Raw genomic sequence first — 21,615 nt, 5'->3', positions numbered from 1 at the left:
CATCTGCAGTGATTTTGGAGCCCAAAAAAATAAAGTCTGACGCTGTTTCCACTGTTTCCTCATCTGTTTGTCATGGAGTGATGGGACCGGATGCCATAATCTTAGTTTTCTGAATGTTGAGCTTTAAGGCAACTTTTTCACTCTCGTCTTTCACTTTCATCAAGAGGCTCTTTAGTGCTTTCCTTTCTGCCATAAGGGTGGTGTCATCTGCATATCTGAGGTTATTGATATTTCTCCCAGCAATCTTGATTCCAGCTTGTGCTTCATCCAGCCTGGCGTGTCTCATGATGTACTCTGCATAGAAGTTAAATAAGCAGGGTGACAATACACAGCCTTGACGTACTCCTTTTCCTATTTGGAACCAGTCTGTTGTTCCATGTCCAGTTCTAACTGTTGCTTCCTGACCTGCATATAGGTTTCTCAAGAGGCAGGTCAGGTGGTCTGGGATTCCCATCTCTTTCAGAATTTCTCACAGGTTATTGTGATCCATACTGTCAAAGGTTTTGGCATAGCAGTAAAGCAGAAATAGTTGTTTTTCTGGAACTCTCTTCCTTTTTCCATGATCCAGCGGATGTTGGCAATTTGATCTCTGGTTCCTCTGCATTTTCTAAAACCAGCTTGAACATCTGGAAGTTCACAGTTCACGTATTGCTGAAGCCTGGCTTGGAGAATTTTGAGCATTACTTTGCTAGCGTGTGAGATGAGTGCAGTTGTGCGGTAGTTTGAGCATTCTTTGGCATTGCCTTTCTTTTGAGATTGGAATGAAAACTGACCTTTTCCAGTCCTGTGGCCACTGCTGAGTTTTCCAAATTTGCTGGCATATTGAGTGCAGCACTTTCATAGCATCCTCTTTTAGGATTTGAAATAGCTCAACTGGAATTCCATCACTCAGTTATATATATTTTTTCTTCATATTCTTTTTCATTATGGTTTTTCATTGGATATTGAATATAGTTCCCTAAACTGTACAGGGGAACCCTAGTGTTTATCTATCCTATGTTCAGTAGTTTCCCTTTGCTAATCCCAAATTCCAGTCTCTTCCCTCTCCCCAAAAACACAAGTGCTGTTCTCTTTGTTTAGCAGGGTTTTAATTATGTCATATAGTTACCTAATGGGAATTTCCAATAACATAACAGTGAAAGTGTTAGTTGTGTTAGTGAAAGCTCAGTTGTGTCTGACTCTTTTTGAGCCCATGGACTGTATTCCATCAGGCTCCTCTGTCCAAATAATATACCAGCATACAATAAATTCTAGTGTTTTTTTTTTTAAGTTGAACACCTTGTTTTTAAAAATTAAGTTCCAAAGTATTTTTGGGTCTGTACTGAGAATTTGAAAGCACTTTCACTTGTATCACTAAAAAGAAAGAATAGAGAGCCTATAAAATATAGGATGCAGGATGTTTTAGTTTAGGCTTAAAAGCATGTTTTTGATATGTGTGTGTATACAGAGTCATTTAAAGGGAGAAATTCACAGAATGGAAACAACTAGCATAATGTAAAACTTAACTTTATCTCACTATAGCAAGTACAATAGAGTCCTGTAAATATCTATTCATTTAAATGCTTTTTTCTTTGCAGAGTTGGTGAAACGCCACGCTGGGGTGCTGGGACTGGGTGCGTGTGTTCTTTCTAGTCCTTACGATGTTCCCACCTGGATGCCCCAGCTCCTTATGAATCTCAGTGCACATCTGAATGACCCTCAGCCAATCGAGGTAAAATTCTCCCTTGGTTTCTTTGCACGTATATTAACAGTGATAATTTTCTAGGAAACCATTTAGACTGATAATTTTCTACATACTCTGGGCTGTCGTCTTCAATAAGGTCACTACTACTGCCTCTGCCAGAGCCACGTCTGTTCATCAGTAGTTATTAAAACCTTGCAGAGACCCCACTGTTTTCTATATTTGAGATCTTTGGTTAGCAAGAAAATTACCATGTGGTCTGTCCTTCCCAGTCCAATGGAAGCAAACTGTATTGCCAGTGTTGTCAGGATATTTAAATTTTATACTACTGTTTTCGCTCGCATTTTATACTTAGGAAGTATCTAACCAAAGGCTAATGTTAAACAGGAAAATGTGATGGTTTTATTTACTGAACACCTGTGTTCCTACATTAAACAACTTGGAAGACCAATGACTTGGTTCTTTTCACTTTGACTAAGTATATATTAAGTATATATTGAAAGTGATTTAACAGTGTGGTATGAGTTCTAGTCATTTGTCCTAAAGTGAAGCTGGTACCAATTCTAAAGTAATCTAGGTGGCTTCTTGAGGTAAGATCGGTTTATTGGTTGTGTAGCGCTGGGTGAAGTGTAAGATCTGAAGTCCCGAAGGATCACTACTTAAAGGTATCCTGAACATAACCTTGGAGAGGTTAAAGTGAAATGCATGTGGGTTGTTTATCCTACAGATGACTGTAAAAAAGACATTATCCAATTTCCGAAGGACGCACCATGATAACTGGCAAGAACACAAACAGCAATTCACTGACGACCAGCTGCTCGTTCTCACCGATCTCCTTGTGTCGCCCTGCTATTATGCATAGAAAGGTGAGGCAGCAAAGTTTACAGAAGTCTGTTTTCATGACTTTTGCTATGACCCAGTGGAAGTTCCCGGAGAATTTTATACTTTTCTTTCTCTGCTTTAGGTGTTAAGCAGAGAGTTGATGTGACAACTTTTACGGGCTTATGGTTAAATAAAAGAAAAGAGCTCTTACTCATAATTGCCTCTGAGTGGGGCCTGGCCATTTTGGGTTGTCCTAGGGATTCTGGGTTCTACAGTTGTGAAAATATTTCATCTCTGTTCTTAAGTATTTGTTATCTGTTCTGTATTAAAGAGGTAGGGCCCAGAAGCCTTTCTATTGAAACAGGATGAAAAAAGATTTCATTTATTTGCCTCTTTGAGTTGGATGACCTGTAGTCTAACTGAAGCTTTCCTCCCCCTCCCCCCCTTTCTCCTCCTTGATACAGATGAGTAGTCCTCACTTCAAGCTCTTTTCATCAAAAATTCCAGATCCTCAGGTACCATCTGTGGTGGCTTTCTGCAGGTTTAAAAACTCTGCCTCTGTTGAGTTTTCATCATTTTGGTGGTTTCTGTGTCTGGTCCAATTAGTCCGAGTTCCACAGGTTCTCAGCTGCCGTTTGATTTCCTAACTTGTCCGGAAGTATTTCCAGTATATTGATCACTTTTTCTTTGAGGCATCTGACAAAGCCACAATGTCTCAGACTAGAAATAATTACCCAGTATGATCATGACATACAAGACCAGACAGAGTCTAGGAACTCATTATGAAACCGTTTACTTGGAATGGAGGATGCCCATCTGTAACACAGGTCCTGTCATTTCATTCATCTCAAATTATTTTGAATTCTTTCCAAATGGCTGTTGAGTTTAGATGGTGGTAGGGCTGTGGGCCATACATCTGAAGCGTTGAGAGCCTTGGGCCTGGAGAGCCGTGAAGAGGGAAAGAAAAGAGGGCAAGTCTCAAACTCAGCCAAGGACCTGATGGATTGCTCGACCAAGACACAGAAGTGAAGTCTGTGTCCACGTGTTTCCCACAAACTGGAGTTTTTGGTGCTGAATAGAAGAGCAGTTGCTGAAAAACCAGGGGTTTGGTGAATAAATTTTTGATTGATTGTTATGTATGTATACAAGCGTGTGATTTTGAAAATAAACAGCAACAACAATAAAAACCCTGACTGAATGATTTTTACCTGTATTCTTTACAAATATTGTTTGACCCTCTTTGAAAACTGTTATACTTTACTAATGGAAGACTGCTGTGTTTGCGTAAATTCTGTAATCTTTTTCTCCCTCCCCCTGCCTTTTTTTTTGGCCTGCAGAATCGTTGAGAGACTAATAAGTCTTAATATTTAATTGACTTGTTTAATAAATGTTACATAGATGTAAAAGACTGTATAAACTGTAGAGACAGCATTGGCAAGACTTTGTACAGATGCAACCTCTTACAAAACACCATTGTGTAATTAACTTGTAAAGATTCACATGTAGCTCTTTATTATAGTGACTTTTGGCTTTTGTACCAATTGAATGCCATTTTTTGTGTGTTTTTAAATTATTTTCTTTATCTTTTCATGCTCCAAAAGCTGAGGTGTGGGTTTGAGTTCATTTATCCTTAGAATGTCTGAATTTTTATGTAACTTTTTTGTGTGTATCTCTAAATGCGAACACCACGTGTTTGCCTGTGACCAGTTTATAGAATGCAAGGTATCTTCTAGGTTGAAGTACTTCACAAGGTGGTGATTGTCATCTTGCAACACACCCTGTACAGTCTTCCTTAAAGGAACACTACGGTATATTTTTTAGTATCTACTTGCTGAATGACTTGATACAGGCCTAAGCACAGCAGAGGTCCTGGTACAGTATTTAAGTGTCAGCATACACAGGCGTAATCCCTGTATAGAGTAGTGCCAACCTGATTATTTCAATTGTGTAACTAGTTTAAAACCCAATAAATGGATTGTTTTTAACACCTGGTTTTTGGTCTTCATTACAAGGAGAAGACAGTTCTGGAGCCAGTGACTTGTAGATTCCTTTTGTATTCATAGATCTGGATCCATAAATTCATGCCCTCTGACCAGAGTGAATCATCTAGATCAGACCTGCCCAGCTACAGTAGCTTACAGCCACATGTGACTGTTTACATTTAATGTAAATTAAAAATTACTCAGTCTCAGTAGCCACATTTCACACGTTCATTAGCCACTTGTGGCTAGTGGTTACCCTGTGCAGTAGGCATGTGAGTATTTTTTGTCAGCATGGAAAGTTCGACAACACTTACCTGGGTGATTGATTCTCAGATTGATGTGCCTGGAATGTGAATTTCAGTTCATACTCCCAGCTCATGATACTGATACCTGGTCCTGAAATCACAGTTTGAGCAGTGAGGCTTTATGTTGTATTGACCACTTCAGTTTCGGCCTAGCTAAGCTGTATTTAGGTGAGGTTCCTAAAGTGGGGAATTTTAAAAAATACAACATACTAGGCACCCACTGTGGCCCTCAATCAGAGTTTTTCTGGTTGGGACTCAGGTATCAGTGTTTTTTAAAAGTTCCATCAGTGCTTCAGTTGTGTGGCCATGATTGAGAACCACTGGTGAAGACCCCAGAGGCCCATTCGAGACCTAAAATCAAGGTACCTTAGTGAGTTTTTTAAATGCCCCCAGTGATTCTAATACCAGGTTTGCTATTGCTACTTCTAAGTCACTTCAGTCGTGTCCAACTCTGTGTGACCCCATAGATGGCAGCCCACCAGGCTCCACTGTCCCTGCGATTCTCCAGGTAAGAACACTGGAGTGAGTTGCCATTTCCTTTTTCAATGGATGAAAGTAAAAGTGAAGTCTCTCAGTCGTGTCTGACTCCCAGTGAACCCCATGGACTGCAGCCTACCAGACTCCTCCGTCCATGGGATTTTCCAGGCAAGAGCACTGGAGTAGGTTGCCATTGCCTTCTCCGAATACCAGGTTTCAGTTCCGTTCAGTTGCTCAGTCATGTCCGACTCTTTGCAACCCCATGAATCGCAGCACGCCAGGCCTCCCTGTCCATCACCAATTCCCGGAGTTCACTCAGATTCACGTCCATCGAGTCAGTGATGCCATCCAGCCATCTCATCCTCTGTCATCCCCTTCTCCTCCTGCCCCCAATCCCTCCCAGCATCAGAGTCTTTTCCAATGAGTCAACTCTTCACATGAGGTCGCCAAAGTACTGGAGTTTCAGCTTTAGCATCATTCCTTCCAAAGAAATCCCAGGGCTGATCTCCTTCAGAATGGACTGGTTAGATCTCCTTGCAGTCCAAGGGACTCTCAAGAGTCTTCTCCAACACCACAGTTCAAAAACATCAATTCTTCGGTGCTCAGCCTTCTTCACAGTCCAATTCTCACATCCATACATGACTACTGGAAAAACCATAGCCTTGACTAAACGGGCCTTAGTCGGCAAAGCAATGTCTCTGCCTTTGAATATGCTATCTAGGTTGGTCATAACTTTTCTTCGAAGGAGTAAGCGTCTTTTAATTTCATGGCTGCAGTCACCATCTGCAGTGAATTTGGAATACCAGGTTTAGCAGTTGCTTATTACTTTGATACCCTAACTGCTTATATTGTGAATTACTTACCTCCTAAAGGTTCTGTCAGTGACCTCAGGAATGAAAAGGAAGAGGGGGAGAAAAGGGATGAATGGCAACTTGTCTAAATATGCTGCATTCGAAAGGATGGAGAACGACAGCAGGAACCATTTTAAGGGAAGGCCAGTGTTGGACAGGGAGGCCTGGCGTGCTGCAATTCATGGGGTCGCAAAGAGTCGGACACGACTGAGCGACTGCACTGAACTGAGTGTTAAGACTTTGGGGAAAGGTGTGTGAAGGCAGACCAAACTGCTGATTGGGCCTGGAAGACTTAGTTAAGGCAGGTTTGGGGTGGGGGGCCAGTGGTAGGTAGAAGTAAGGGGAAGAGAAAGCCTGCATTCTTAATGTTGTAAGAGCCAATAAATCATCTTTAGTTTCCAAATGCATCCTTTAAAAAAGAAAGACTTAGCAAGTTGTGTTTCAAAATTTGGGAGGAAAATTTACCTACTTCTCTTACTGTGAACGATTAGTAATATGGCCAGAAAAGACCAGTGAGGTGTTTTGTCTTACTGGAAGAGTTAACTTTCTGTAGTCTTTGTAGTTGTTTTTGTGGCCAAAGGCCACCTGTCCTGTTACTGTAACGAGTATTCCATCATAGTTGAACATCAAGGTTTTCAGCTTTCTAGGCTGCAGATCACACCACAGTGAACATTTTCATAACTTCATGCTTAAAACACTTATATTCAAATATTTCCTTATGATAAATTCCAAGGAGTGAGATTTGTGGGTCATGAATTTAAACATTTTTATGACTCTGATGTTCTTTCCTCAAAGTGCACGTGTCAGTTTCCATTGTCAATGTGTACCAGAATGGTAGTTTTCCTGCAAACTGATAGTCTCTTAACATATGTTTAGTCAGCCCTGCTTGTTTATTTGTAGACTTTGCACTTTCTGACTGTGAAGCCAGTGTTCTTTCCAGTTTGACACACTGCTGGTACATTCTGTAGGCATAATTACAGTAGCTTTAGTCTTGTTGATACTAGTTTTGGAACTAGTGATTCCAGATACTCTATTCTAGACCGACTGATCTTTTACAACTTGTGACTCTGTGTGTGTGTCCAGTATGAGATAATTTTTCCCATAGGTGTAACTCATGGCATTTTGGCCAAGACCTATTGTAATATCCTTCTGTCATATGGCCACATGCCTGGAAACGAGCTGGAAATTATGCAACAGCTAATTTATGTGGAGAGGAGTATGACATTTGGTTACTTTCCACTTTGAATGGCAATTCCACTCAGTACTAAACGATGTTTTTTGGTCGATTATTTCTAGCCTCTGAGGTCACCATTACAACATAGATTAGAATTGCTGCAAGTGGTAGGAGAGTAGACTTTTGTGGGAATTGGAAATTTTCCTTGAAGTTATTTGTAAATTCTGATAGCACAATCAACTCCTGGACAGAATATCTACCTCATAAATTATCCAGCCTTCTTGATTTTTCTTCTGATGAAAGCAGAGTGGGGGGCGGTGACTTAGGGAAAATACGTTATATGCATAAATCAAATTCTTTGGTACTTGTTGGTACCAAACAGTTCTGTTTTAAAAGATAACCATTAGCCAAAATAAAGAATTTCAATGGCAATATCCTAAGTACTTCACTTGAATGGAATTTTCAAGATCCTAGTTAGCAGGCTGGCACACTGAAGCAGCAGAAAAAGGGCTTAACCCGCTTCCTTGTGTCTCCGAGTAGCAAACATACTTGGGAATGCTACTTGATTGCTCTTGAGACTACAACCCACATAATGAGTTCATTATTTTGGACACACTGTGAACTGGGATGGGAGTTCACATCCCAGGATGGGAGGTTGGTTATGTTTTTGCTTCCTATTCTTTACTAAAATTAGCTCAGCTAGTTTTGCATACATGGCTTTTCAAGATGTTTTACATTCAACATGGCATTGAGTGATGTCCATGATTTCTTGGCTTTTGCCCATTTCCTACCCATTCTCATGGGTACTTTCTTTGCAATTCGCATTTGTTTCCTAATAGATACTTCCCTCTCCGTGAGCTGAGAGAAGGAAAAAAAAAAATGACGTTAAAGTTGGTTTGATTTGAAGTCTGTTACAATGACGTGATTTACAAATTCTGGGTCTCCAGGTACCACCCTGGAAGGTGACGCCAGTTTAATCTAGGAGCAAAGTATTAGCTGCAGCGTAGAGAGGAGCTAGGCAGGCCCACTTGGAAGCACCAGGAATGGGGAGCGGTGGGCGGCGGCGGGCCGGCCAGAAGCCCAGGGAAGGCCCTGGACCCCGCTAAGACCGACGTGAAGCCTCCACCCCGCCTTGTCCACGGTCTTCACTCTATAGGCCAAGGCCCCCATGGGTCACGCTGTGTGCTATCGGCGCCCCCGCTTTTGCCCTCCTTTCCACCCAGTCCGCCCCCTCTTCCTCCATATGTCAGCTCTTGCCAGCCTCAGGGAGCCCCCACTTCCCGAGCGGCAAAACGGCGCGCCCGAGACCGCGCGGCGCGGGGAACGGAGGTCGCGGCGGCGGGAGCTGCCGGCCCCGGTACCCCACGAGGCCCGCGAGGCGGCCAGGGCGCGGGGGCAGGCGGGGCACAGAGCCCGAGTGTCCAGCGGAGGGGGCGGCGCCCTCGGCGTCTCCGTGACTGCGCCTCCGCGCCCCGGCTCGCCGCGGCTCCCGGGATGCGCGGAGGCGGCGGCGATGGCCATGATGCCTCCAGCTCGGCATCCGCCGGGGCGGCGGGCGAAGCTGGGGTCCGGGCTGCGAGATGGAGGAGGAGGGGCGGCGCTGCGGCCACCAGGCAGGTGAGAGGCCGCGGGCCCCCGGAGGAGGACGACCCCGCGGGGACCGGGAGGGCCGCCGGGTGAGGGAGCCGGCAGCCGCGTGGGTTCGGGCCCGGCCGCGGCGCACCTGCGCTCCTGGCGAGGCCTGCGGAGAAACCATCTCGCTCCTGCCTTGCGCGTCCCCGGGCCCCGCGGGGCCGGTGGAACCCCTCCCTCACCGCCCATGCCCTGCCTGAACCCTCCTCACCTCAACAGCCCTTTCCAGAATCCTTTACATGCTTCCCTAACCGGCCTAGGCCCTCCTCACCATAACCTTCTCCAGCCCCGGAGCCCCTCAAGTCCCCTCAAGACCCATCTCAAGTCCCCGATCGGGGTCGCCATGCCCTCCCAGCAGTCTCCTAGTCCAGCCTCATCCTCAGGAGGATGCTCCACACCCTCCCATCTCCCTCATCAACCGACCCTACCCGATCCCATCAGCCGCTCCGGGCTTCAAAAGTAGTTTAGTGGGGAGAAAGAGCATGGCCTCTGAAACGCAGGTAAGTCTGGCTTGCATCTTAGTGACCTTGGACAAGTCATCTGACTTCCCTACTGTTTTTCCAGATATCTCAATACAAATCCAGTGGGAGTAATAACAGTAGTGCAAAACCTTGTTCTCCTGTGAGGGTTAGAGTCTGGACAAGCCTGCCCTGGAGGAATTGAAGGCATTATCTGGTGAGGGGGGTGTGGGGAGAGTTGGAAGAAATCAGATCATGAGTTGACTTGTAGAAGCTCATGTAAAATGTTTGAATATGTACTAAAATTTTAAGATAGCAGACTAAATTATCAGAGGCTTTTCACACATATCATAATGCGAAATCATTGATGTACATTTTCACTTACTGTTCCTCGCTTACTAGTTACTTGAGGGTCTCTCCTCCTTAGTTGTAATAAGATGCATATGATATGATTTCATTTCTTCTTCTTATGTCTAATATGGCTTCTTCTTAAGACTGGTGTTCCAACTTAAAATTTTTCTGATTTTATTATTTTTATTGCATCTTCTTCCAGGCCCTATTTATGCTCCCAGAGATAAAGAGAAGCTTGTATGCTTGCACTGAAAAGTGTTGGTAACCTCTATTTAATATTTAAGAATAAGTAGCAGATGCATTCATTTACACCCCACCCCAAATAACTGAATTTTATAATTCTGCCAGCATACCTTTGTCCCAAATTGTTATCTCAGCCTCCTTTTTCTTAAAGTCTCAAAAGTTAGTACTAAGACCTAGGTTTACTTTCCCCTCACTTCCTTATTACTTCAAAAGTTTCTCTGCCGAAACCTTTACTTCTGATATGTCTTCTTCTTTTTCTCTCTTTTCTCTTCCCTGTCTCTGATTCCTTCCTTTTTTCCCCTAATTATCCCAAATCAGAGTGATTTATAATTACCTTATACCAAACAATAATTTTTCAACCTCGCCAAAAAGGTACATGCAAATACATATACAGATATATGTACATGGAACTTTGAGTTGGGAAGGAATTGCAACACCTACTTCACAGGATTATAATGAGAATGAAAAAAAGTTGATAAGCTATGTAAAGCTTCTAGTAGAAGTCTCTGGCATATAATAACCACCCAATACATTATAGCTGCTGTAACTGTCTTCTGACCTGGGACTGCCTGCCTTGATTGCTTTGCTATTTGGTTTAGCTTGGTGGTGTGCAGCCTTTAGAGAGTAACTGCTTAGGTTCAAATCCATGCTCTGCCCCTTTAAGACAGGTGCTCTCTCTGCCTCAGTTTCCTCATCTGTAAATTAGAGATAAGCTATACTGTCTGTCTCAGGGTTGTGACGATTTGATAAGCTAATAGTTTGGAGCACTGGGAGCACTGTGGAGCACATCACAAGCACTTAGTAAAGGGAACATCCTAATGATGATACTGCCCCAGAATTCCTGACTCAGAATTCTTTTATCAATCTATTGGAAAAAATTATAATTGGAGAGAAAGTAAAAGTGGCCCCTCAACTCCTCCAAATTTTTTTTTTCCTTCTGCCTCTTATCTTTGGCTAATGTTGATGCTTCATCATTCTATTTTCCCCTTTCCAAATGTTTCCCAGCCTGGACTCTGCATAACTTCCATCAACCACTTCTTTTTTTTTCTAATAATTTTCATTTATTTATGTATTTTTGGCTGTGCTGGGTCTTTGTTGCTGCATGGGGTTCTTCTCTAGTTGCAGAGAGCAGAGGTTACTCTCTAGGTTGGTGCATGGGCTTCTCATTATGATGGCTTCTCTGCTGGAGCACGGGCTCTAGAGTGCACGGGCTTCAGTAGTTGCAGCTCATGGGCTCAGTAGTCGTGGCTCCCAGGCTCCAGAACACAGGCTCAGTAGTTGGGGCACACAGGCTTAGCTGTTCCGAAGCATGTGGGATCTTCTTGGACCAGGGATTGAACCCATGTCCTCTGCATTGACAGGCAGAGTCTTTACCACTGAGTCACCAGGGAAGCCCACCCCGTCCTTTATTATTACTCACTTGATATTTCTCTTAGCCTCCTAATTCCAGACTTCATCCTTCTAATGTTTCCAAACCAAATTCCTGCTTCCCCCTTCAGAGTCAGGGGAATTTTCTATAAACAGGAATATCACCTTTCTGCTTCTACAAATTGGATTTTCTCTTCTACTTCCTTTTTCATTGGTTAACCCCAATCTTCCAATTAACAAAAACTTAACAGTAAAAGTTTTTTTTTTTTCTTTCACTACACAGGTATTATAAAGTGTTCAGAAATGGGCACACAGTCTTTAAGTGAAAACAATAAGCTGTCCATTATTATTATTATTTAATTCTAATCATCAGGAAACTAAAGATCAGGACTAGTTCTTCTCTCCTATAGAACTCTTACGAGGGAAGTACAGAAAAGTTGGTCCCACTTCCCAGTGGAGAAATACATGATATTTTCATGATCTGTACTTTTTGACCATTGAGAATATAGAAGAGGTTATCTTCTTCCTTCATGAAGGACACCAGTTAGTTTTATGGATCTCCCCAGGACTGAAATGTGTCTGATACTGGCACAGGTGTACCTATTGCTGAATGCTGGGAGACTTCTGTATTGGGTGGTTCCTAACTCCTGCTTGAAGCTCCCAGTAATCCCTCATGATCAGGCCCCTTCCCCTATACCCCACGATTCAGCAACTAAAGGATTTAACCCTGGCTTCACTGCAGGCCCTGGGACTCAGCTTGAGCTGGTGGTTAAATATTCTGAACATCACCCCTGGACCTCCCCAGTACCACTGGTTATTCTTAAAATGCTGGATTAAAGCACATTCTTTTTGGTTGCCAAGAGCTTTGGATGTACCACTGGAAGCATCTGGGAGTAGGGTGGACACCAGGACAATGGGGCTTTGCGATTTTGAACAATAAAAGACTGTGTGAAGGTATTTTAAATCTCATTGCAAGATGGGAAGAGAAAGTTAAAAAACCAAAAAGAAAAATAAATTATTCTTTAGAAGTAGATGCTGTGTTGTGCTCACCTATGCGCCCAGAGTACCTGGTGTAAAGCTGGCAGAGAGTACACACACGTAGATATGAACTGGATGAATGCACACACAAATGCATGCACTGGGGGAATGTATGCATCCTGCTTCATCACGAGGATATGCCTGCTGGGATCATGATAACTCACATTTATATAGAGTTTACAGAGCAAACTGGTAAGTCTCAAATATAATTCTGACATCATTCATTACTTCCATTTATATAGTCCTACACAAAGTTCTTTTCCAGAGGAGAATATGGAGTTGGCTAAGAAATCACAAGCAGGGAGAAAATATAAATAATGGAAAATAAAGGGCTCTTCCTAGAGAAAGAAATCAGATTTGTTGGTGATGTCTGGAAGTTTTGTAAAAGGCCACAGTATGCTTCAGTGGTACCCTCTTGCTTATGGGTTTCTCCAGTGGCTCTGACGGTAAAGAATCTGCTTGCAGAACAGGAGACCTGGGTTCAATCCCTGGGTTGGGAAGATCCCCTGGAGAAGGGCATGGCAACCCACTCCAGTGTTCTTGCCTGGAGAGTTCCATGAACAGAGGAGCCTGGCGGGCTACAGTCCATGGGTAAAGCACAGAGTCAGACATGACTGAGTGACTTTCACTCTTGCTTATATGTCAAGCACATGCTGTTTGTTGCCTCAGTCCTGCTGTGAAGACCTGCTCCCTTCTCCCAGCCTGTCTGTCCCCCACTCCATACCCCTCACCTTTCACCCACCTAGCCCCTCCTCATGAAGACCCCCTTAGCCTCTCTCAGCCTCCTCCCTGGCCTGGATCAATCCCCCCTTCTCTTCTCTCCACACTGCACTGCTGTCAGCTGACTTGCCGCATTTGGCTATAATTACACAGTTAGATTGATCTGCTCCAACTAGGCTGTGATCTCTTTGGTGGAGAGGTTATATTCTTGGTGTCCAATGTCTGGTAACAGAATTTCTGAAGGTAACACCTGTACACTCACCCTTTAATCACAATCTCAAGGGGACGAGGCCTCAGTATCTTGTTCTCTTTTTTTTTAACCTGCTCTCCAGCTGATGCTTAAACTAGTTTGAAAACCCCTGTGTCCTAAAACCTAAACTTGGCTGGATTAATGTATTTCAAGGTACCTATGTCTTTTCTGTGTGGGGCTTTGGGAGGAGAAATGCTTTCTGGGCACTGGGTCAGAGCTGAAAAAGCCTAGTGCTTTTGTAAAAGATCACGAGATCACTCTGCTCTCTCCATTCACTCCTTTCTGTTTCTGGGGATGCATTTTCGTGCGCAGGCTTTTCTGCCTTGGGCCCCCTTTGTCAGTCGTCGCTCGTCTGTGAGTTGAGGCCCTGACTGCCTTCCCACAGAAGGAAGAGTCGTCTCTGAAGATGAACTCAACAGGCCACCTTCAGGATGTGCCCAACACCACCCTGCTCCACATGCCTCAAGCCCAGGGAGGGAACAGTACCAGTATCCGGGAGGGTCTCCAGGAACCAGTCCACACGGCCACCTTGGTGACCTGTACCTTTCTGCTCACGGTCATCTTCTGCCTGGGCTCTTACGGCAACTTCATTGTCTTCTTGTCCTTCTTCGATCCAGCCTTCAGGAAATTCAGAACCAACTTTGATTTCATGATCCTGAACCTGTCCTTCTGTGACCTCTTCATTTGTGGTGTGACGGCCCCCATGTTCACCTTCGTGTTGTTCTTCAGCACAGCCAATGGCATACCGGACACTTTCTGCTTCACCTTCCACCTCACCAGCTCGGGCTTCATCATCATGTCCCTCAAGACAGTGGCGGTGATTGCCCTGCACCGGCTCCGTATGGTGTTGGGGAAGCAGCCCAACCGCACGGCTTCCTTCCCCTGCACCTTGCTCCTCACTCTGCTCCTCTGGACCACCAGTTTCACCCTCGCCACCTTGGCCACCCTGAAAACCAGCAAGTCACACCTCTGCCTTCCCATGTCCAGTCTGATCGCCGGAGAAGGGAAAGCCATCCTGTCTCTCTACGTGGTCGACTTCACCTTTTGTGTGGCGGTGGTCTTCGTGTCCTACGTCATGATTGCTCAGACACTGCGGAAGAACGCTCAAGTCAGAAAGTGCCCGGCTGTGATCACCGTTGACGCTTCCAGACCACAGCCTTTCATGGGGGCCCCTGTGAAGGGAGGTGGCGAGCCCATCCAGTGTACCATGCCGGCTCTGTACAGGAACCAGAATTACAACAAACTGCAGCACGTTCAGACCCACGGATACACCAAGAGTCCCAAGCAGCTGCCAACCCCTGCGGCCAGCCGGCTCCAGCTGGTGTCAGCTGTCAATCTGTCCACAGCTAAGGACTCCAGGGCGGTGGTCACCTGTGTGGTGATTGTGCTCTCGGTCCTGGTGTGCTGTCTCCCGCTGGGGATTTCCCTGGTGCAGGTGGTTCTGTCCAGCAATGGGAGCTTCATCCTTTACCAGTTTGAACTGTTGGGGTTTACGCTTATATTTCTCAAGTCAGGATTAAACCCTTTTATATATTCTCGGAACAGTGCAGGGCTGAGAAGGAAAGTGCTGTGGTGCCTCCAGTACATCGGCCTGGGTTTTTTCTGCTGCAGACAGAAGACCCGACTTCGTGCCATGGGAAAAGGGAACCTCGAAGTCAACAGAAACAAATCCTCCCATCATGAAACGAATTCTGCCTACATGTTGTCTCCAAAGCCCCAGAAGAAATTTGTGGACCAAGCCTGTGGCCCAAGTCACTCCAAGGAAAGTGTGGTCAGTCCTAAGATGTCTGCTGGACATCAGCACTATGGTCAGAGCAGCTCTACCCCCATCAACACTCGGATTGAGCCGTACTACAGTATCTACAACAGCAGCCCATCCCAGGAAGAGAGCATCCCACACAACTTGCAGCCAGTAAACTCCTTTGGGTTTGCCAGTTCATATATAGCCATGCATTATCACACCACTAATGATTTGATGCAGGAATATGACAGCACATCAGCCAAGCAGATTCCGGTCCCCTCTGTTTAGAGTCGTGGAGGCTAGCGAATCTCATATAAACTGTTTTGGTTTCTGATACTAATTGATTTTTTTTTTTAATTTTGGGAGACCAGAGCTACATCAAAACTTAAAGACCTAGACAGCTGACACTTTTATCTTTTTTCTGAAGTATTAGCATCACTTGGTTTGTTTTTCAGTTTCTTGATATTTTACGAGTTGATGAAAAAGTTTATTATTTTACACCTGACCTGCACTCCAGTCTTTTGTACTAAATTTTTAAACAGATGCCAGGGAATGGTTTTGCTACTGTATTAAAGTAGGGAAGGAACTGATTATGATCATTTGAGCCAATATTATGATTCTTTGAAGTACGAGCTGGATGTTTTTAAAGACTATGAAGGTATCATCTTTACTGAGGTATTATTTTTTTTAACTGGATTATAAATTTTAATCCTTTGAAGTGTTCAAATGGGGTCAATATCTTTTGTTTTTGGTAGCAGGCTTATTGGAATAAATAATACATTGTTAAATCAGAAATGTACTATTTATAGCTATATTTACCAAAAATGCACAAGCATTAGTTACTTTCTTTTCATAAGACAGTCATCTAAGAATAGAGTACTATGATTATTACCATTTCTAATTATAGATATTATTCTTTTGTGTCAGCTGAGTAGCTGTATAGTTCTTTTGAAAAGAAATCTGTTTTTTTCTTGCTAAAAATGAATTATTTTATTTCAGAATGATCTTACCCAAGAAACTTAGTGAAGAGGACTGCATCTATAGTAGAGTGATGCTCTTCCTGGGAGAGTAGGCGCTAACTGTGGTCATCTCATCAGGGTGCTGTTATGTTATGTGGGAAGTGGGCTAGACTGTTGTATGTGTTAGACAATCTTTAATTATTGTCTAAGAAGGCGTAAGGATGAAATGGGGGTGTTTCAACTCATGCTTTCCTTCAGTGTGAGGATGGTTTGTTCACAACCTGACAAAGAGTCTCTAAATAACTATTTAGAAAAAAATTTTTTGATCTTTGTTTATATATTACCATGGTAGAAAAATTCTTAAGATGATCTGTTTTCAAAGTAATTGTGTTACGTCTCTCCCATGAATCTTAAACTGGAAACGGGCAGTAAGGGGAAATAGATTAAGTATTTCTACACTTAAAACTAATTTTATTATATACTCAGTGATGCCTACCATAACAACTGTAAACTTATTTTTTTATGTAAAAATGTTTTCATGATGTAGTTGATTTTTGAACTCAGTACAATTTTGGAACTATAGCTTCTAGAAAAAATGAGCATCAAGATACGAAACCTGTCTTTATAAATTGTTATAGTCAAGAACTGTTACTACAGATTGGAAGGCACTTTGTTCCTTTGGATGAAAGGTGTTCAGGTTATGACATCCTCTCCCATGCTGTTCCTAAAATCAGAGACTATGAGAGGCATGGAGAAGATAGTTAATACTCAATTAGAACTCTCCTCAGTCTTGTCTAATAATTCTGACCTCCCAGTATCAACCAGTCATTTCTATTTCCAAGGTTTAAGTATGAGATATGGATTTTATTTTGTTTTTAAATTCACTTTTTAGGACTCTCTCCTTCCCTTCCCTCTCTCCCTTCTATCCTTTATTTTTACTATTAAATTTTATAACAGAAGAAAAAATATCTGCTGTCACTTTTTTTTTTTGGTAATTGAATGCTATTTTTGGAAGTCACTATGACCTATTTCAATTGTGCTTTTATATTTTTAATACAACTCTGTTTTCATTTGCTAATATTACCATGAAACAGGTTGGTATATAACCTCTTTTTAACAAAGAATTAAGAAATCTAGTATCCTCTCCCAAGATCATTTGAAGAATGGTGGCAAATTAGGAATTAAACATTTATCTAAATTCAGAATCTGGTATTTATTTCAGTAAGCCAAACAGCTTTTAAGTAATAACATTAATCAAGAAGCTATTTCATACTTTTTAAGGTATGAATCTCTTTTTGGCTAGGCATTTCAAATGTGACTCAATAAAAGATATTTTTAAAAAATTTCTATTGTACTTGTAAAACTAAAAATTACAGGTTTCCTTTGTGATTTTGGAGTTTGAGATGATTTTGACCCATGTTTGGCAGGGAAAAATCAAAGCAGAAAGAAAATTAAGCATGTGCATATGAGGTTTCAGTCTCTTTATGCTCATCAAAAAATTATGGATTTAACTTGCATGAAGTACATAGTGGGCTAGATTCTTTATATCTCTGTATCTATGTCTATATGTAGGTATATGTAGATATAGATATAGAGGTGGGAATATGTAACTTGTCTCTTCATAAGTTATATATGTCTAGCCATATCTATATCTACCTGGAGATAAAGATATAAATAGGCATATATAACTTCTCCATAAGGGCTAAAATGAAAACTTTTATAAAAGTAATGAGAATTCACTTATATGACTAATTAAGCAGGGCATATTAATTAGTTCTCTTGATGCTTTACTGTGATGCAAAGTATGTGATTCAAACATTTTATAATTGTTCTGATGTTAACCATTAGGCCAGATTTGTATTACTGATGCTTTTAATGTTCTTTTAAACTGATGTTTGGAAAATAAAAATAATGAAAATCCTGACATTTCTGGAGATCAGACTGCAATACTTTTATGTTCCTGTCCAATCACTTAAAAACCAGCAGAGAATAGCTGTGCTGAAACTCTGAGAAAGTTATTTTCCTTAAAAGACTAAATAGCTTGTTTGACCACAGTTTGTAGCATGCACTTATACTCAGAATAACTGGGAATAATTAGCTCCAAAGGTTAATTATTTACTAAACTAGGTTTATCACCCAGTGGGAAAAGTTCTGACTAAACATTTCAAACACTTCTCTGAAATGACATGAATCTGGTCAAAGATATGGAATTCTGGATATTTCAGTTTATCAGTCAGGGTTTGATTTTAAGAATCAGGAAACATAAGTTTAAACAGAAAAGGAGTGAACATAGGAAGTCAGATGTCTTCTCAATCATTAGAAGGTCAAGGCTCTTTGACAATGGGTCTTCAGGAAAATTTCAAATAAATGCTACCAATAGCCAGCAGAGCTGCTCCTTCTGCTATAGCCAGGAAGGGAGGGAGTCAGTAGATTTCCTTGGACCTTGGACTTCAAGGACACTGGCTGCTACACTGCCACTACCTTTACATCCAATCCTGTTGATACCTCCAAAGCAAATGCTGGACATCAAAACAGTGCTGCAGAAAAAAAATTGGCACCGGACCTTTAGTTGGCAGAACCCAACTTGCCTTTAAAACCCGAGGTTCCATGAACCTAGAAAGTGTAGTTACACTGAAAAGGTAAACTGAAAGGAGGTTCAGGAAAGATCATGAGTTCCAATCCACTCCATCCTCAAGGGTCCACCTTTTTGGTGCTCAGCATTAATAGCCACTCCTTTAGCTGTACGTCCAAAGAAGACCAGCAAGAACAGCGCCACTCACAACTGCGCTCATTTAATCAAAAACATGCTTCTCTCCTCCATAGGAAAGATGCAAAGTCCGATCAACTACTCTCATTCTTGCGATGAACTTTTCCAGTTCAGTCAAAAATCTCAACTTTATATTCTGTAATATAAGGATGAGATTGTAAAGTTTACCACTGAATGGTCAGGCCACTCAAGAGGGCTGCTCTCTTGCTGTTTGTACATCCTGTGCCTGCCCTAGCAGCACCCTGCGTACATGGCTAACCTTCCTACAGGCTTGCTCCAGGCTCCAGCTGGTGATTGTTTCTGTGAAAGAGGCGGTGAGTGGTGTGCCTTTCCGCTAGTTTCCCTGGTGACTAATGAGCCCACCTGATGTCAATTCCCCCATCACCGGTCATCTCCCTGCACTCTGGTGTAGACTGCTGTCTTGTCCTGCCTGCCCACCGCTACCCATGTAGGGTGTCACTCCAGGACCTTGCTTCAAGTCCCCATGATCCATTAAACCATTTGATACTTGGTCTTCCCTAGTCAACACAAATTGATAAGAGGCCTGTCACAGTAGTGGGGAGAGAAAATAAGTAACAGTTCCCTTGCTCACTCCCAGAGGTGAGGAGAGCTGGTTTCTTATATGGGGTGAGGGGAGGGGTAGTCCAGAGGTCAGGCCATAGGGGTGGCTTAGGTGTTTTGCTCACCTCTTTATTGGTGTTGAGTCCAGGGGCATGCACAGTACCTTGCTTTTTCTCTCGACGCACCCTGGTTGTTTTGTTTTCTGTTTTTGCTAAGTCATGTCCGACTCTGTGACCCCACAGATTGTAGCCCACCAGGCTTCTCTGTCCATGGGGACTGAAACCCTGTTTTTACTCCCAGCTCTCCAGAAGCAGCAGTTGGGCATTGCAGCAAAGGTCCCAGGTCCTGGCCTGTCACACACTGAGTCTCTGCTGCTGACTCTCCAGCCTTGAAGCTGGGCAAGCACAGGCCTTATAGGCCTATAGGGTCTAGCTCCCAAACCAACAAACACATATGGAAAGCAGCAGGAAAAACGGGGTTAAGAACAGGAATTTGGTGGAAATGCATCGTAAGGAAGAAGACATGGGAGCTACATAGGCCTGCCTTGCTTCTTTCTTTCTTTATTTTTGGCCGTGTTGGGTCTTAGTGCAGAGTGCGGGCTCTTCATTGCAGTGCATGGGCTTCTCTCTAGTTGTGATGTGCAGGCTTAATTGCCACACAGCATGTAGGATCTTAGTTCCCTGACCAGGGATTGAGCCCACATTTCGTAGATTGGAAGATAGATTCTTAACCGCTGGATCACCAGGAAAGTCCCTGGCCTTACTGGCTTTGGATCAGGAAGTCGTAGTTGGTGTTTTGTAACTTCTTGCACCATTCCCTATTTCTTATCCCTTCCTCTGAGAAAACAAATAACTTTTATAAAATAGTGGAGGGAAGGAAATACTAAGAAAACAAAACGTAAGGAACATAAAGCAGGATTACAGAAATAAGACAGCAAAAAAATGTAAATGCATTATGTTGTTTATAAAAGACAAAAGTCCTTGAATTATAAATGATATGCAGGGAGTTCCCTGGCAGTCTGGTGGCTCAGATGGTAAATCATCTGCCTACAATGTGGGAGACCTCGGTTCAAACCCTGGGTTGGGAAGGTCTCCTGGAGAAGGAAATGGCAACACACTCCAGTAGTCTTGCCTGGAAAATCCCATGGAGGGAGGAGCCTGGTAGGCTACAGTCCTTGGGGTCTCAGAGTCGGACACGAGCGACTTCACTTTCACTTTCACTTTCCCTGGCAGTCCAGTGGTTGGGACTCTGCACTTGCATTGCCGAGGGCCTGGGTTCAATCCCAGTTCGGAGAATTAGAATTCCCACAAGTTGCGTGGCACAGTCATAAGAAAAAAACGATGTGCAAAATTTGTTGCTTGGAATAGATAAATGTAAGATAAACTGATGTAAAAATTAAAAGATAGGAAAAGCAGATCATGCTTTGAACAAAAATAAGGGCATTACAATATTAATAGGAGAGAAGAACTGAAAACAAAGCCACATTAAAGAAGAGAATTAATATTGATAGGGAGAACACCCAAATAGTAAAGTAATAACAGTATTCATTCTTTCAGTGGATATTTAATGAATACTCTGTGCCAGGAACTTGAGATACACTGGTGAAGTTTCTGTTCTCCAGACAGTTGCATTATGCTGAGGAAGATAGACAGGTTCAGTTCAGTTCAGTCGCTCAGTCATGTCCGACTCTTTCCAGCCCCATGAACTGCAGCAAGCCAGGCCTCCCTGTTCATCACCAACTCCCGTAGTTTACCCAAATTCATGTCCATTGAGGCAGTGATGCCATTCTGGCATCTCATCCTCTGTCATCCCCTTCTCCTCCTGCCCTCAATCTTTCCCAGCATCAGGGTCTTTTCATATGAGTCAGCTCTTCACATCAGGTGGCCAAAGTATTGGAGTTTCAGCTTCAACATCTATCCTTCCAATGAACACCCAGGACTGATCTCTTTTAGGATGGACTGGTTGGATCTCCTTGCAGTCCAAGGGACTCTCAAGAGTCTTCTCCAACACCACACTTCAAAAGCATCAATTCTTCAGCACTCAGCTTTCTTCACAGTCCAACTCTCACACCCAAACATGACTACTGGAAAAACCATAGCCTTGACTAGACAGACCTTTGTTGGCAAAGTAATATCTCTGCTTTTTAATATGCTGTCTAGGTTGGTCATAACTTTCCTTCCCAGGAGTAAGCGTCTTTTAATTTCATGGCTGCAGTCACCATCTGCAGTGATTTTG

The 21,615-nt window shown here is 43.0% G+C and overlaps 2 protein-coding genes across 3 annotated transcripts in view; both read left to right on the top strand.

The window, feature by feature from the left end:
* Window positions 1-4,488, top strand: part of PSME4 (proteasome activator subunit 4) — a 96,408-nt gene extending 91,920 nt beyond the window's left edge. Inside the window, exons 45-47 of the mRNA XM_005686603.3 lie at window positions 1,578-1,711; window positions 2,409-2,547; window positions 2,968-4,488. Coding sequence (XP_005686660.2) covers window positions 1,578-1,711; window positions 2,409-2,543 — 269 coding nt within the window. The 3' untranslated portion in view covers window positions 2,544-2,547; window positions 2,968-4,488. The remainder of the gene's footprint in view (window positions 1-1,577; window positions 1,712-2,408; window positions 2,548-2,967) is intronic.
* On the top strand, window positions 8,700-17,984 carry GPR75 (G protein-coupled receptor 75). 2 transcript variants are annotated; one of them, XM_018055233.1, is made up of 2 exons: window positions 8,700-8,909; window positions 13,665-17,984. In XM_018055233.1, the coding sequence occupies exon 2, from the start codon at window positions 13,759-13,761 to the stop codon at window positions 15,379-15,381; it is 1,623 nt and encodes a 540-aa protein (XP_017910722.1). In that variant the 5' UTR covers window positions 8,700-8,909; window positions 13,665-13,758; the 3' UTR covers window positions 15,382-17,984. The 2 variants fall into 2 exon arrangements, with proteins under 2 accessions (XP_017910722.1, XP_017910723.1); XM_018055234.1 differs by having other exon boundaries at window positions 8,779-8,909; window positions 13,970-17,984.

The sequence above is a fragment of the Capra hircus genome, chromosome 11 (assembly GCF_001704415.2).
Source record: "Capra hircus breed San Clemente chromosome 11, ASM170441v1, whole genome shotgun sequence".
Lineage (NCBI taxonomy): Eukaryota > Metazoa > Chordata > Mammalia > Artiodactyla > Bovidae > Capra > Capra hircus.
Note: the sequence above shows the minus strand (reverse complement) of the source record. Positions and strands in the feature narration are given on the sequence as shown.